The 17,406-nt window shown below is 41.8% G+C and overlaps 1 protein-coding gene across 1 annotated transcript in view; it reads left to right on the plus strand.

The window, feature by feature from the left end:
- Positions 1-1,111: 1,111 nt before the first annotated feature.
- The window catches only part of adra1d (adrenoceptor alpha 1D), a 30,101-nt gene continuing 13,806 nt past the window's right edge, over positions 1,112-17,406 (plus strand). The window contains exon 1 of the mRNA XM_035789105.1: positions 1,112-2,574. Within this exon, the coding sequence (XP_035644998.1) occupies positions 1,623-2,574 (952 nt within the window). The 5' untranslated portion in view covers positions 1,112-1,622. The remainder of the gene's footprint in view (positions 2,575-17,406) is intronic.

Consider the following 17,406-nt stretch of genomic DNA (forward strand, 5'->3'; position numbering starts at 1 on the left):
ACCTTTCCAACAAGTCAGTTCTTCACATTTGTGCCCTGCTAGAGCTGCTCCGGTCTACTCGAAGTGCTGTTATTGTGAAGTGGAAACGTATAGTGTAGACATTGTCTGTCCCCGGTTGCAACACTCACTACCGAGTTCCAAACTGCCTCTGGAAGCAACATCAGCCCAAGAACTGTTCGTCGGGAGCTTCATGAAATGGGTTTCCATGGCCGAGCAGCCTAAGATCATCATGCGCAATGCCAAGCGTTGGCTGGAGTGGTGTAAAGCTTGCAGCCATTGGCCTCTGGAGCTGTGGAAACGTGTTCTCTGGAGTGATGAATCATGCTTCACCATCTGGCAGTCCAACGGATGAATCTGGGTTTGGCGGATGCCAGGAGAACGCTACCTGCCCCAATGTATACTGCCAACTGTAAAGTTTGATGGAAGAGGAATGGTCTGGGGCTGTTTTTCAGGCTAGGCCTCTTAGTTCCAGTGAAGGGAAATCCTAACGCTACAGCATACAATGACATTCTACACGATTATGTGCTTCTAACTTTGTGGCAACAGTTTGGGGAAGGCCCTTTCCTGTTTCAGCATGACAAAGACCCTGTGCACAAAGCGAGGTCCGTACAGAAATGGTTTGTTGAGATCAGTGTGAAATAACTTGACTGGCCTGCACAGAGCCCTGACTTCAACCCCATCGAACACCTTTGGGATGAATTGGAATGCCAACTGCGAGCCAGGCCTAATCTCCCAACATCAGTGCCCGACCTCGCTAATGCTCTTGTGCATGAATGGAAGCAAGTCCCCGCAGAAGAGTGGAGGCTGTTATAGCAGCAAAGGGCAGACCAACTCCATATTAATGCAAATGTTTTTGAATGAGATGTAGTGTATTATATTCTACTGAAGGGTTTAGTTTGCATGTAGTCTGGCTTCGGGTTGTATATGTCTGTGATGTAATACTGAAGTAGTCTAAACATCAACTGAATATTAGGGTATGGGTCAAATCTATACACTATTGGCTACACTGGAATGCCTGTTGAGTGTGTAGATACGGGCGCGACTCCCTCTTGTGGCGTCGCAGTTATTATGCGACGCCTCACTTAATCCACTTGCTAGGGAGGAGCGCAGGGCTCAGATGCTGGGGTCCTAGGCAGGCTGCGACTCTGTGGTTTGGTTTGGACTTCTCACTAAAAGAATGCCGCCAGTGGAATAGAATCGGACCATCCGGTGCTATTGAGCTACAAAAATATATTTACTGGTACTTCATTTGAGATTTTGTGACATTTTTGCTACCTCAAAGATCTCCAAGACTATCCTTGGCTGGAGCAGTCTTCAGTTTAAAAAAAGAAGGAATAGTTGATCCTGCATTTTCAGACAGAGGGAATGTGCTGTTATTGCGCATCAGTTGTATTTTGTTGTTGGGGAAAAAATACGCATTTAATAGATGAAACAATCTAGATACCAATGGAGCTTTTCATAAATTGAAGACAATTCACATATGTGAGAAGAATGTTCCATTTCATCTCGTTTTCTTTTAATATGGGAAACAAACAACACTGAACAACAACAAAACACATTACGAATACCACTTTGTTTTGCCTTGGGATCCAACTATAAAGTTTTCTTTATGGAGTTTCAAAATGACATATTCTAATTTGATGAACGAAAGCAATGACGGAATATATTTTGAAAAAGCTCTCAACGAATCTTTCCTGGATCAAATCTTATTCACAGACAACAGCACCAACTCCACCAGCTGCAAGAACATCACACTGGACCCCCAGGTCATTGCGGTCGGGGTCTTTCTATCCGTGTTCATCTTGGTGGCTATCGTTGGAAACATTTTGGTTATCCTCTCGGTGCTATGCAATAGACACTTACAGACCGTCACGAACTTCTTTATAGTCAACCTGGCCATAGCGGACTTGCTATTGAGCATTATTGTGCTTCCTTTCTCCGCGTCTTTGGAAGTGCTGGGATGCTGGGTGTTCGGCCGGATCTTCTGCAACGTCTGGGCAGCGGTGGATGTTCTCTGCTGCACCGCGTCCATCCTCAGCCTCTGCATCATCTCCATAGACAGGTACATCGGGGTCAAACACTGCCTCAAATACCCCACCATCATGACGGAGAAGAAAGCCGCCGTCATTCTGGTGTTGGTCTGGGTCTCCTCCATGGTCATCTCCATAGGACCGCTGCTGGGATGGAAGGAACCGCCGCCGACCGACGAGAGCGTCTGCAGCATCACCGAAGAACCGGGCTATGCCCTCTTCTCCTCGCTCTTTTCCTTCTACCTCCCGCTTATGGTCATCCTAGTGATGTATTTCAGGGTCTACGTGGTGGCTCGGAGGACTACCAAGAGTTTAGAAGCGGGGGTCAAACGGGAAAGAAATAAGTCGATAGAAGTGGTGCTTAGGATTCACTGTCGGAGCATGCTGGAGGATACTTCCAAGAGTAAAAACCACCCGTTCCGGAGTTCGCTGTCCGTGCGCTTGATGAAGTTCTCCCGGGAGAAGAAGGCTGCCAAAACCCTGGCGATTGTCGTCGGGATGTTCATCCTGTGTTGGCTACCGTTTTTCTTTGTTTTACCACTGGGTAAGTGTTGGATTGATTATCAACATTTAAATTGCAATTTATTGAGGGTACAGTTGAATTGGTTCTGTGTTTTTTTTAAACGGATGTAAAATATGTGTCTCGGAATCTGCAAATATGTGTGCGCGCTCGCGTGTGTAATCAGTAGGATTCACTGTAATGATTGACGAGTGTTCACTTCAATGCTGCCTGGATTGAGCCGATCCAACGTGTCCACAGTACTCAAATACGATTCAATTACTTTGAAGTTATATCTTGTTCACTGTGCTTATGTTTACATATTGAAGTGCACTATTTAGAACATGAAACGTGAAACAAGGATGTTTAAAATTCCTCCAAGTGCATAATTATTATGAGAAGGTTTTTCGGGGCAGCGTGCAAACTGCCAATACAATACAATCTTTTGATATCTGGAATTGTGAAGTTTGGGGTTTTATTTTTTGCCCCTACTGTAAAACGTACAGAGATGAGCACTATTGTCTCTGGTAGATCACAATGACGCACAATTACGCACGACATATGCTCTGTAATACTGTACTTAAACCAATCAGGAATAGTTCTAATTGTGGCATCATCAAACATAACTTCAAGTCCGGTATTGCATATACATGTGCAATTCATCGATTTATTGTTCGCAGTCCATAGACATAAAATATCATTCAATGGCGTCATCAGTTGTGCTTAAAGCTCTACTGTTTTGTAGCAGTATGTTGAAGAGCAAAAACAAGCCATTGTAATTCTGTCCAGACATAAAAGTACACTCAAGAAAAACAATTTTATTTATCATAGTGATTAAGGAGTCACATTCAAATATATAATATGCCCCACCAACATTAGACAACTATACAGAAAAACTCAAATTGCGTAAAGAAGTCAATGAAATCAATGACGAGAGAATAGTCAGATGAACTGACAGCTGACACAGACATGGTGGTGTAGCAGGAAGATGGGCATGTCATGAACCAAGCGGTTGTGAGGACATGTCGAATCATAATTACTATATAAATGAACATGCACCATTTAAATCAACTAAATTGAAAACATTTCATGTTTTAAGCTGTGAGTAATCAGTTGCACGACCATTTTCAGTTAAGATTCCCAAATAGTAGTTTCAAGTCGAATGAAGGTATGAGTTGAGCAAACGTCATTTTAAATTGACCGAATGTTTGACAAAGTTTTCCCAAGTTGGAGCTTGGTTTGGACCAACTAAATGATTTTTGTTCAGGTAACACTTGAGCGGAAAACTTGAAATAATTCGTTGAAATAACTAGAGTTGTGTTGTTGTTGTTTTTTACAGTGAATTTATCTGCAACAACAGCTCAATAGAAAAAGGAGTCGAAAGGGAGTAGAAGGTGTAGTAACGCATAGATACACAACACTATATACTATACAGATAATCAAACAGCAATAAAATCCATGTGTAAGAGTAAGTGTTAGAACCTTTGGCTGATGATGATTTGAGAAACAAACAGGTGACTTGTTCACAGAGCAGCAGACGGTCAATAAAATGCTAACGAATAGAAAGGTGCTTTAATGGTGAAATGGGGTCGGGTGTAGAGATGAGAGGCATAACAGGAGGAATCAAAAGCCACTGATTATGTCAGGTAATAGGTTTTATTAGGAGCATCAATGGGAAAGACTGGGGAATAGCGGAGCCATTTAGGATAACATCCCACTGGGCAAAAACTAGTAGAATCAACATTGTTTCCACGTAATTTCAACCCCACAGAATGACGTGATGACATTGAATCAACATGGGAAACTGATTGGATCAACTTAAAAGCATTTCATATTTTTTTCACCCAAATTTTTACCGAAATCCAATGACATGGTGACATTTTTTGTTGAATTCACGTTATTTGAGAACTGAGTGGCGCAGTGGTATAAAGACACTGCATCTCAATGCAAGGGGTGTCACTACAGTCCCTGGTTCAAATCCAGGCTGTATCACATCTGGCTGTGGTCTCGTAGGGCTGCGCACAGTTGGCCCAGCATCGACTGGGATAGGCCGTCGTTGTAAATACATATTTGTTCTTTAACTGACTTGCCTAATTAAATAAAGGTTAAATCCATTTAAAAAACAATTACATACAAAAAAATCTTAACTAGATGTTGATCTGGCGTCTCTGCCCAGTTTGATGTCAAGTAAGAAAGACACACATTGTACACCAATGGCAGTCAGTGCCATTTAAGATGAGGGAGGACACACCTTTCTTTTCATGAGCATGGCCTTATTTCTCTTACAGCATATTGGATGGCTGTCATTCACATTCCGTTCACCCAGTTCAATGTAACATTGATAGTTTTAGGTTTCTACATGATACTCACATTTTCCCTATACTCATCATGAGGTTGCTACAACCTAGCCTAGGAATGAAAGTTTACAACGTAGGTGCACACTGGTCGAGAGAACATTTTAAGGTGACAGAAAGTGACACATGGACAGACAGTGACGCATTCAATACTGCCTTACACACTAGCCTGCATCTAGCTGATCTAGGGTGTAATCATTAGTCCAACAGTTGCAAACAGAGTGTTTCTATTGGACAAATTCAGGAAAGTTTGTCCCTGTTTCGTTCTGTTTGCTTCTGTTTTAAGAAACATTTTTCAACTGAATTTTGCTAAATGAATACACCCCTGATCACACGTAAACACAGTTCCCTTTCATAGCAGCCACGTTGTATTCCTTCTCGCATCTATGCGCTCTCCTCTTCTTACCTTTTCACTTCGCTTGTGGACTCCAATCCACAACACACCGGCAAAATCTAAGACATTAGAATGCCTATTTACTCTGTTCCATCTGACTGCGCAATCCATTGTCTCATCAGCCCAGCCAGGGAATGTATGAATTTGATCTCCACTATAAAAAGCATCTAGACATTATCTCACATATCTTTTAGACTATCATTTAGTTTTCAACGTCGGAAATTTGTATGAACCTTGTTGTCTGTCTATGACATTTGCAACACTGCTTCAATATTCAAATTCGATCTCCAGCTGCCCCATAGTAAGGAACGTGTCGGGAGTTGGGACTAGACAGACAGGCAGGCAGCATTTCTCAGCCAGTCAAAATCATGAATCAGCCAGCATCATTTTTATGGATATACAGTGCATTCGGAAAGTATTCAGACCACACTTTCTCCACATTTTGTAATGCTACAGCCTTATTTTAAAATGGATTAAATAGTTGTTCCCCCTCATCAATCTACACACATTACCCCATAATGACATAGCAAAAACAGGTATTTAAACATTTTTGCAAATGTATCCCCCAAAAAAACATAAATATCACATTTACATAAGTATTCAGACCCTTTAGTCAGCACTTTGTTAAAGCACCTTTGGCAGCGATTACAGCCTCAAGTCTTCTTCGGTAGGACGCTACAAGCGTGGCACACCTGTATTTGGGGAGTTTCTCCCATTCTTCTCTGCAGATCCTCTCAAAATCTGTCAGGTTGGATGAGGAGCGTCGCTGCCCAGCTACTTTCAAGTCTCTCCAGAGATGTTCGATCTGGTTTAAGTCCGGGTTCTGGCTGGGCCACTCAATGACATTGAGAGACTTTTCCCCAAAGTAAATTCCACGTTGTCTTGGCTGCATGCTTAGGGTTGTTGTCCTGTTGGAAAGTAAACCATCCCAGTCTGATACTTTTCTCTCATCGTTCCCTCGATCCTGACTAGTCTCCCAGTCCCTGCCGCTGAAAAACCTCCCTGCAGCATGATGATGCCAAGTTTCCTCCAAGTGCATAATTATTATGAGAAGGTTGCCGGCAGCGTGCAAACTGCCAATACGAAACACAATTTTTATATCTGGAATTTTGAGGTTTTTATTTAAATTTTTTGCCCTTACAGTAAATGTACGGAGATGACCACTATTGTCTCTGGAAGATAAACGTAGCAGACTGAGCAAATTCACAATTACTCACAATTACGCAAGACATATGCTAAACCTGTAAGTTAGCCATAGTTAGCTTGCTACCAAGCAAGGGATAAGAACGTTGCCAGCCGGTATGGAAATGGAACATTTAGAACGAACGACTGGGTCTCGTGTCCATAGACACAGAACAAAAAGACTAAACAACTGGGTTGTGTCTCTGGCAACCGAACCGATAGAACGTACGACCAACCGGCTTGGGTAGCAACCTTAGATTTGTGTCGGGACTATATCTTGTGGAAGGATGAAATAGTATGAATAAATTCATCAAAATAACGTTTTAAAGAAAAATATGTCAATCATTAATTGAATATGTTGGTAACTTGTTGTATAAAAGTGATAATGCCCTTGAAGCCAGTTGTTGGACCTCAACTTTGTCTCGGGTCTAACAACACCGTGCCAATATATCCTCCAAACACTGGCTTCTTGGGCATTATCACTTAAATTAACCAAAGTAAAGTCATAGTAAACATAGTTATTAGAACGAACGCGTTTGTAAACCCGCTACAATCCTGCAGTAACGTTACAGTGTATCGTCAGTCAGCAGTTCAGCACTTACACCTTCGGGCCCCGGAGGCATTATATTAGTAAAAACCAAACTTACTTTGAAGAGTTCCAGTGTAACCAGACAGCTAATATAGCATCCCTCTGTTTGAGCAGGGTGTTTGAGTAGGTTAAACTAGCTAGCTGCATTAGCTTGCAAAGTAATTTAAATTGAAAATGAAAAATAAATAGAAAAGATTAAATCTCTCTCTGTCTCTTGCTTCTTCTTTATTTTGGAAGAAATGTAATGTATGTGTTCAAAACTGGTCAACTATTGTGTTTCTCTCTCTTTGAGTCAACTACTCACCACATGTTATGCACTGCAGTGCTAGCTAGCAGTAGCTTATTCTTTCAGTACTAGATTCAAATCAAATCAAATCTTATTAGTCACATGCGCCGCATACAAAAGGTTCAGACCTTAAAGGGAAATGCTTACTTACAAGCCCCTAACCGACAGGGCAGTTAAAAAATATGGATACGAATAAGAGATAAAGGTAACAAGTAATTAAAGAGCAGCAGTAAAAAATAACAATAAATGACAGTACAGAGTTGATGTGCGGGGGCACTGGTTAGTTGAGGTAGTATGTACATGTAGGTAGAGTTAAGTAATGTGACTATGCATAGATGACAACAGAGCGGGGCAGTGTGAGGGGGGGGGGGGCAATGCCATTTGACTAGCAGTACAGAAGTCTTATGGCTTGGGGGTAGAAGCTGTTAGAAGCCTCTTGGACCTAGACCTGGCGCTACGTTACCGCTTGCCGTGTGGTAGCAGAGAGGATGGCAGGAAGCTTGGCCCCAGTGATATACTGGGCTGTTCCCACTACCCTCTGTAGTGCCTTACGGACGGAGGCCGAGCAGTTTTCCATACCAGGCAGTGATGCAACCAGTCAGGATGCTCTCCATGGTGCAGTTGTAGAAACCTTTTGAGGATCTGAGGACCCATGCCAAATCTTTTCCGTATCCTGAGGGGGAATAGGTTTTGTCGTTCCCGCTTCACGACTGTCATGGTGTGCTTGGACCATGTTAGTTTGTTGGTGATGTGGACAACAAGGATCTTGAAGCTCTCAACCTGCTCCCTTGCAGCCCCGTCGATGAGAATGGGGGCGTGCTCGGTCCTCTTTCTCCTGTAGTCCACAATCATCTCCTTTGTCTTGATCACGCTGAGAGAGAGGTTGTTGTCCTCGCTCCACACGGCCATGTCTCTGACCTCCTCCCTATAGGCTGTCTCGTCGTTGTCGGTGATCAGGCCTACCACTGTTGTGTAAACAGCAAACTTAATGACGGTGTTGGAGTTGTGCCTGGTCGTGCAGTCATGAGTGGACAGGGAGTACAGGAGGGGACTGGGCACGCACCCCTGAGGGGCCCACATGTTGAGGATCAGCATGGCGGATGTGTTGTTTACCTACCCTTACCAACTGGGGGCGGCCCGTCAGGAAGTCCAGGATCCAGTTGCAGAGTGAGGTGTTTAGTCCCAGGGTCCTCGTCTTATTGATGAGCTTTGAGGGCACTATGATGTTGAACGCTGAGCTGTAGTCAATGAATAGCATTCTCACATAGGTGTTCCTTTTGTCAGGGTGGGAAAGGGCAGTGTAGAGTGCAATACAATAGAGACTGCATCATCTGTGGATCTGTTGGGGCGGTATGCAGATTGTAGTGGGTCTAAGGTTTCTGGGATAATGGTGTTGATGTGAACCATGACCAGCCTTTCAAAGCACTTCATGGCTACAGACGTGAGTGCTACGGGTCGGTCGTCATTTAGGCCGGTTACCTTAGTGTTCTTGGGCACAGGCACTACGGTGGTCTGCTTAAAACATGTTGGTATTACAGACTCGGATAGGGAGAGCTTGAAAATATCAGTGAAGACACTTGCTAGTTGGTCAGCACATGCTCTGAGTAAACGTTCTGGTAATCCGTTTGGACCTGCGGCCTTGTCTAAAGATCTTACTCTCATCGGTTGCGGAGAGCGTGATCACACAGTCTTCCAGCTGGTGCTTTCATGCATGTTTCAGTGTTATTTGCCTCAAAGTGAGGATAGAAGTAGTTTTGCTCGTCTGGTAGGCTCGTGTCACTCCGACGAGCGTCAGAGCCGGTGTAGTACGACTCGATCTTAGTTCTGTATTGATGCTTTGCTTATTTGATGGTTCGTCGGAGGGCATAGCGGGAATTCTTAGAGTCCCGCCCTTGAAAGCGGCAGCTCTGGCCGTTATCTCATTCATTCTCTGATCCTTTGATTGGGTGGAAAACATGTCAGTTCATGCTGCAAGAGCTCTGATAGGTTGGAGGATGTCCTCCGGAAGTTGTCATAATTACTGTGTAAGTCTATGGAGCACCATGAGCCTCCTAGGTTTTGAATTTAAGTCAATATACCCAGAAGAGGACAGAAGCTAGCTGTCCTCCGGGTACACCATGGTGCTACCGTACTACTGAGTGCAGTTGAGGCTACTGTAGACCTTCATTGCAAAGCAGTGTATTTTCATCAATTATTTGATGTGAATATATTTCGTATAGTTTAACCTAGAAAATACAACTTTAAAAATGTTTTAACATTTTCATTTTTATGAAATTCACTGAGGAGTATGGTCCTCCACTGACACACACACACACACACACACACACACACACACACACACACACACACACACACACACACACACACACACACACACACACACACACACACACACACACACACACACACTCTCTCTATACATCATCCTTTCTCATCCGTGGTTTACAGTATGTATCAGGAAAATGATTCCAAGCACTTCATTAGAAAACCAGTTCCACCCAGCGCTCAATTTTTTGGCCTCAGTTCTAAACTCTTAACAACAGAACAATAGAACAAATGGACTGTGCCCCCAAGACCAACAAAAGATTTTAGAGATGGGCAATTCTAATAGCAATATTCTGGCAAGCATTGCTTTTGGAACAATGGGGGAGTTTAGTCAGGCACCACATAGTTTAGAGAGGGAGGCATCTTTTAGAGGACAGCTACTAACTTTGCAATAGGGCTTTCTTTTAATGGGAAATCCTTTTCACACCACAGGTGTTAGGTTTAGCCAGAAAAGTGTGTTTAAAACCATTGGGGATTTCCGTGTCAATGGACCATTGTTTGTAACATTCTTCTCATATAGAGCAAGCCACCACAGCCTTGTTTTGTATAAGCCTACACATAACATGCTATGCCTACTAATCAACATGATTTCCTTAGATTTAATTTCATCCAATCCCCCGGAATGTTATTGTGCATACTTTGCTGTTGGTTGGCTGATAGCATCTGTTGGCTCAGACCCAACCAGCACGCTCTGCTACTTGTGCCAGGCTAGCTGTGCCTCCCCCCAGCCCCCCAGCACCAGCCTTCCAACCTCCCAGCTTCTCAGGCCTCCAGCCCTCCAACTTCCAGTCCCTCAGTCCCCAGCTCCCCAACCCTGATTCAATTACATTTAAGTTACATATCTCTTTCACTGTGCTTATGTTTACGTATTCCAAGAGCACTATTTAGACAGTGAAATATTAAACAAGGATGTTTAAATTTCATCGGCACAAAAGAGAGTCTATTAAGAGAGATGGGTAACTCTAATTGTGGTATTCAGGCCGCTGACTCCAGGAACTTAACGGTCCACTGCCATTAGGACAGCTGTAATTGAACTTCATTAGAGTGGGGGGGTTTGCCCCCCCCCTCTTCCTCACACGCCCAACAGCCAGGATGGGGGGAAGAAAAAGGATGGGGGGGAAGGGAGGAGGTAAAGATGGCACCATTCCACACGTACAATACCCCTCTCGTTTTTTTGTTCTCTCCCCCCTTCTCTCTCAAAACATGCCTCTCCTCTCTGACTTTCCTCTCCATGTCTCAGAGCTATCCTTTGCATGCAATGGCTTGGTAGACTGAAGTGAGAAACATGGCTTGGTAACCTCTTGATAGTGCACAGAGCGAGGAAGGCAGCGACCAAGACAGGGCGCAACAATAAATCCACAACAAGCAACCACTGAAGGCATTGTCGTTATCTTAGGCTAAAGAAATGTGACACTGATGATGCTCATAACTACGCTTCTGTGGCTCCAGTCCACATGACACATCTATTTGTGTTGGAACACAAAGCTTCAGAATTTGTCCGAACACACAAACGCACACACAAACACACACACACACACACGCACACACACACACACACACACACACACACACACACACACACACACACACACACACACACACACACACACACACACACACACACACACACACACACACCCTTAGTTACCAAAGTCTTTCAAATGTCATCACCTCACCACTCAAATGTTGAGTGACCCTCGAATTCTCGGAATAGAGAGCAGTTCAAAAGAGATCACGTTTTACACTTCATCCACGAGCCTTATCGCTGTAGGAATGTCAGTGTTAATGTGGTGGAGAAACTGAGACAGACTGACAGCAAGAGAAAATAATGGAGTACAGTCAGCCCAACATTTGACTTCTTCCTATAAACCAAATGTCAGTGCTGTCCATAGGTCTAATCTAAAACGGAGAAAATATCAACTTTGGGGCCGTGTGCTGTTAAAGTCGAGGAACAAAACAACCAAGACATTTTGAGGCCAAATGTCTCTACCTTAAGGAGATAAACTAGTGATATGCTGTATTCAGTATCCAATGTGTACAGTAATGTGACAGAAACCTTGATAAAGGATACACATTACAAACATTAGTATTACAACTCTAAACATATTCTGTAGATATCCAAACTCAATACTTTTACAAACTGAACAGACACGTTGTACGTAATCTGAAACTGTAGCTACGTATCGGTTCTGATTGTTACAAAGGCATCTGATGATGGCCTCAACACCACTATCAAAATGTTATTGAGGACACTGATGTTGTAAGGAAGGAGGCCTTTGACTCCAAGCAAAACGAGACTGCTGAATAGATTTGTCCCAAATGACACCCCGTTTCCTACATAGTGCACTACTTTGTCCAGAGCCATATGGGTCAAACGTAGTACGCTATATAGGGAATAGGGTGCAATTTGGGACATACCCCATGACTAATATGTTGTTGTGCTTTTTTCCCATGATGCCACTGAGAATATCCCCATAACCGTGATGGGGGAGAGGTGGGAGGGGGCAAGGGGAGCTCTGCTTTGCCAAAGGAAATAATTAGCTCAGGAAAAACAGGCCTGTCCGATATTATCTTTGAGGGGATTTTTATTTATTTCACATTCTTGATAGGTCTTGAGAAGACTTTGGCCAATAGCGGGAGGGGCTTTGCCATTTGTTTCTCTCATCATCTATTTGAAAGAAGACAGATTGTGAGGGCTTGTCCAATTTAGCAGGTTGTGTCCACCAATAGACGACCTCTGTAAGCATAGTTTCACCCTTCCCCCTTGGCTATATATATATATATAGTGATCAATGTTGATCGTATTTTCAACCTGCTGTAGGCCTATCAGACGCAATAACAATGATTCTTACGTACATTTTTTTTGTACAGCCAACTGTTTTGTACGTTTACACTTAAAGAGGATATCTGTCCGTTTGTACAGAGAAGGATGCTTCTTAGCACTTCTAAGCACTTTTGCAATCAACTCCTTTCTCCGTTGCACTGATCCGTTCACTCCGATTCATAATATTGCCAGAAACCATCAGAGTGAAAAGAGAATGTTGAATCAGAGTGTGTCCCACCATGTCCTCCTGTGCTTTTCTCAGCCACATCTCTATAGGACATCCAAAGTCATTAGTCTGGTCCAAGCATCTTATAACTCACCTTGAACACAACCTAAGGCAGACTTAAATGGATCCTTCATCCAAATGACGAAATGACACATTGGTTTCTGCGTCTGGGGTTGAACTCTACCTGTAATGCTCTCTTGAAAACGCATACCCTATAAAGGCTTACAGAAGGTGTAAGTAAATACAGGATGTTAGTGAGAAACGCATGGCAGGAGGCTCAATCAAGGTGGTCGTCTTGACTTCTTTCTCATGTCTCTTTGGCACAAAACGTTTTTAAAAAGTGTTGATAGGGGACAGAATGCGGTTGGACCATCAGATAATTGGCATATACATTACTCTAACTAAGTTTCCACAAGGGTGAGGATGTTGGAAATGTAACTAAAGCCTGTTGGATGATAACTTTTAACTAGGACAGAGAAAGGTATACCTGAATTGTTTTGTGACATAGGTACAGCAAATCCGCGTTGACTTTGAAAAAGCTTTTGATTAATTTACGACTTTGAAGTTTAAATATACACTACCGTTCAAAAGTTTGGGGTCATTTTGACATTTCCTTGTTTTTGAAAGAAAAGCAAATGTTTTGTCCATTAAAATAATATAAAATTGAGCAGAAATACAGTGTAGACATTGTTAATGTTCTACATGACTATTGTATCTGGAAATGTAAGATTTTTTATGGAATACCTACATAGGTGTACAAAGGCCCATTATCAACAACCATCACTCCTGTGTTCCAATGGCACGTTGTGTTAGCTAATCCAAGTTTATCATTTAAAAATGCTAATTGATCATTAGAAAACCCTTTTACAATTATGTTAGCACAGCTGAAAACTGTTGTCCTGATTAAAGAAGCAATAAAACTGGCCTTCTTTAGACTATTTGAGTATCTGGAGCATCAGCATTTGTGGGTTTGATTACAGGCTCAAAATGACCAGAAATAAATAACTTTCTTCTGAAACTCATCAGTCTATTATTTTTCTGAGAAATTAAGGCTTTTCCATGAGAGAAATTTCCAAGAAACTGAAAATCTCGTACAACACTGTGTACTACTCCCTTCCCAGAACTGCGCAAACTGGCTCTAACCAGAATAGAAAGAGGAAAGGGAGGCCCCGGTGCACAACTGAGTAAGAAGACAAGTACATTAGAGTGTCTAGTTTGAGAAACAGATGCCTCACAAGTCCTCAACTGGCAGCTTCATTAAATAGTACCTGCAAAACACCAGTAACAACGTCAACAGTGAAGAGGCGACTTCGGGATGCTGGCCTTCTAGGCAGAGTTGCAAAGAAAAAGCCATATCTCAGACTGGCCAATAAAAAGAAAATGTTAAGATGGGCAAAAGAACACAGACACTGGACAGAGGAAGATTGGAAAAAAGTGTTATGGACAGACAAATCTAAGTTTGAGGTGTTCGGATCACACAGAAGAACATTCGTGAGACGCAGAAAAAATTAAGATGCTGAAGGAGTTTCTTGACACCATCTTTCAAGCATGGTGGAGGCAATGTGCAGTTCTGGGGGTGCTTTGGTGGTGGTAGAGTGGGAGATTTGTACAGGGTAAAGGGGATCTTGAAGAAGGAAGGCTATCACTCCATTTTGCAAGGCCATGCCGTACCCTGTGGACGGTGCTTAATTGGAGCCAATTTCCACCTACAACAGGACAATGACCCAAAGCACAGCTCCAAACTATGCAATAACTATTTAGGGAAGATGCAGTCAGCTGGTATTCTGTCTATAATGGAGTGGCCAGCACAGTCACCGGATCTCAACCCTATTGAGGTGTTGTGGGAGCAGCTTGACCTTGTGGTATGTAGAAGTGCCCATCAAGCCAATCCAAATTGTGGGAGGTGTTTCAGGAAGCATGGGGTGAAATCATTTCAGAATCCCTCAACAAATTGACAAATAGAATGCCAAATGTCTGCAAGGCTGCAATTGCTGCAAATGGAGGATTCTTTGACGAAAGCAAAGTTTGAAGGACACAATTATTATTTCAATTAAAAATCATTATTTTATAACTTGTCAACATCTTGACTGTATTTCCTATTCATTTTGTGCAACTCATTTCATGCATGTTTTTATGGAAAACAAGGACATTTCTAAGTGACCCCAATCTTTTGAATGGTGGTGTAAATGTCTGGAACATTTCAATTTTGGAGAATCTCTTATAAAATGGGTTAAAATCATGTATAGTAACCCTAGGTGTAAAATCGTAAATAATGGCTATTTCTCATAAAGTGTTAATATATAATATATAAGTGTTAAACTGTCAAGAGAAGTAAAACAAGGTTGTCCACTATCAGCATATGTATTTTTTTATGGCCATCGAAATGTTAGCTATTAAAATCAGATCCAACAATAATATCAAGGGATACAGGGCTTAAAAACAAAGGTATAATTGTATGCTGATGATTCATGTATTCTTTTAAATACAAAATTTGGATTCCTCCACAGCCTCATATAGGATCTAGTTATTTGTTCTATCTTCTCTGGATTACCAAATTATGAGAAGTGTACTATATTATGTATTGGATCACTAAAAAATACAACTTTTACATTGCCATGTAGTTTACCAATAAAATGGTCTGATGGTGATGTGGATATAGATATGAATAGAATAGATAAATAATCTCACTCCTATACATTTTAATAGAAAGTTAGAAAAAATAAATAAGCTACCATAAACTATCATGGCTACCATGGCTACCATGGAAAGGTATGTGTGTAAAAATCACCCTGATTAACTTTTTAGTCATATCCCAGTTTACCTATTTGATAATGGTCTTGCCTAAAACTAGCAAACAGTTTTTTTTAGATTATATGAGAAAAAAATATTCAATTTTATTTGGAATGGCAAGCCAGACAAAATTAAACGGGCCTATTTATATAATGAATATGAATTTGGAGGGCGGAAATTATAAAATATTACAGAATTAGACCTCTCACTAAAGGCTTCAGTCATACAAAAGTTAAACTTAAAACCCAAACTGGTTCTCTAGCAAATTAGTAAGAATGTCTCACCCTATGTTCAAGAAAGGCCTTTTTCTCTTTATTCAGATTACAACCTATTACTTTCCGTTATTTGGAAAGGAATTAATCTCCCAAATATTGCTATTTTTAAAACAAGACATAGAAAGTTGGTTGCCATTTCAATGTAATCCACCAGAAAAGACAGAACAAATACTACAACAAATATTGTGGTTCAAATCAAATATACTAATTGATAAAAAATGTAATAAAAAAAGGTATAATCTTCATAATAATCTTCATAAATTCTATCAGAAATAGGACTGGTGGAGTTTTGTCCGGACGACTGTGTGATCATGCTCCTCGTAGCCGATGTGAGTAAGACCTTTGACCTCTACAGGATCGGTCCCCCCGCGGGACGGTAGGCTAATGTGATTAGCATGAGGTTGTAGATAACAAGAACATTTCCCAGGACATAGACCTATCTGATATGGGCAGAAAGCTTAAATTCTTGTTAATCTAACTGCACTGTCCAATTTACAGTAGCTATTACAGTGAAAGAAGACCATGCTATTGTTTGAGGAGAGTGCACAGTTATGAACTTGAAAATGTATTAAACAGGTCAACATTCACAAGGCCGCAGGGCCAGACGCATTAACAGGACGTGTACTCCGAGCATGCGCTGACCAACTGGCAAGTGTCTTCACTGACATTTTCAACCTCTCCCTGTCTGAGTCTATAATACCTACATGTTTCAAGCAGACCACCACAGTCCCTGTGCCAAAGAGCACTAAGGTAACCTAGCTAAATGACTACCGACCCGTAGCACTCACATCTGTAGCCATGAAGTGCTTTGAAAACCTGGTCATGGCCCACATCAACACCATTATCCCAGTAACCCTAGACAAACTCCAATTTGCATACCGCCCCAACAGATCCACAGATGAATCAATCTCTATTGCACTCCACACTGCCCTTTGCCACCTGGACAAAAGGAACACCTATGTGAAAATTCTCTGCATTGACTACATCTCAGCGTTCAACACCGTAGCTAAGGACCCTGGGACTAAACATCTCCCTCTGGCACATGGTGTATGAACTGATATGCAAAACGACGCCGGATTCAAAACGACGCCGGATTCAACAATTTAAACTCAATTTAAATTGTTGTACAAAATTCTTGCAACCAATAGAATGTTATTTATATGGGGATACAACCTTTCCAGCTCTACAGATTTTGCTGCGAAGAGGCAGAATCATTCGATCATTTGTTTTAGTACTGTCCATATGTAGCTTGTTTTTGGTCACAGGTCCAGGAATGGCTGAAGAATTGCAACATTTACCTGGAGCTAACCCTGCAGATAGCACTACTGGGCTTTCTGAAAAATCATAGTCAATCGATCAATAATATAGGAATACTTTTAACAAAATAAAATATTTTAAATTTACATTCTCTAGAGAAATGAGAATAGAAAGGTTCAGGACGTTTGCGAAACATCACAGCACAGTTGAAAAATATATGGCAAATAGAAATCCAATATGGATGGTGTTAAGAGATAGATGGTAGGGGTTGAATGGAGCTGAAGGTTGGGACAACTAATAACAACAAGATAACTCATATAAAACATACTGTGCTCGTAAAACGTACATAGGTTAAGAACTTTTTTGAAAGAGCAC

The sequence above is a fragment of the Oncorhynchus keta genome, chromosome 16, assembly GCF_023373465.1.
Source record: "Oncorhynchus keta strain PuntledgeMale-10-30-2019 chromosome 16, Oket_V2, whole genome shotgun sequence".
NCBI classification, from domain to species: Eukaryota; Metazoa; Chordata; class Actinopteri; order Salmoniformes; family Salmonidae; genus Oncorhynchus; species Oncorhynchus keta.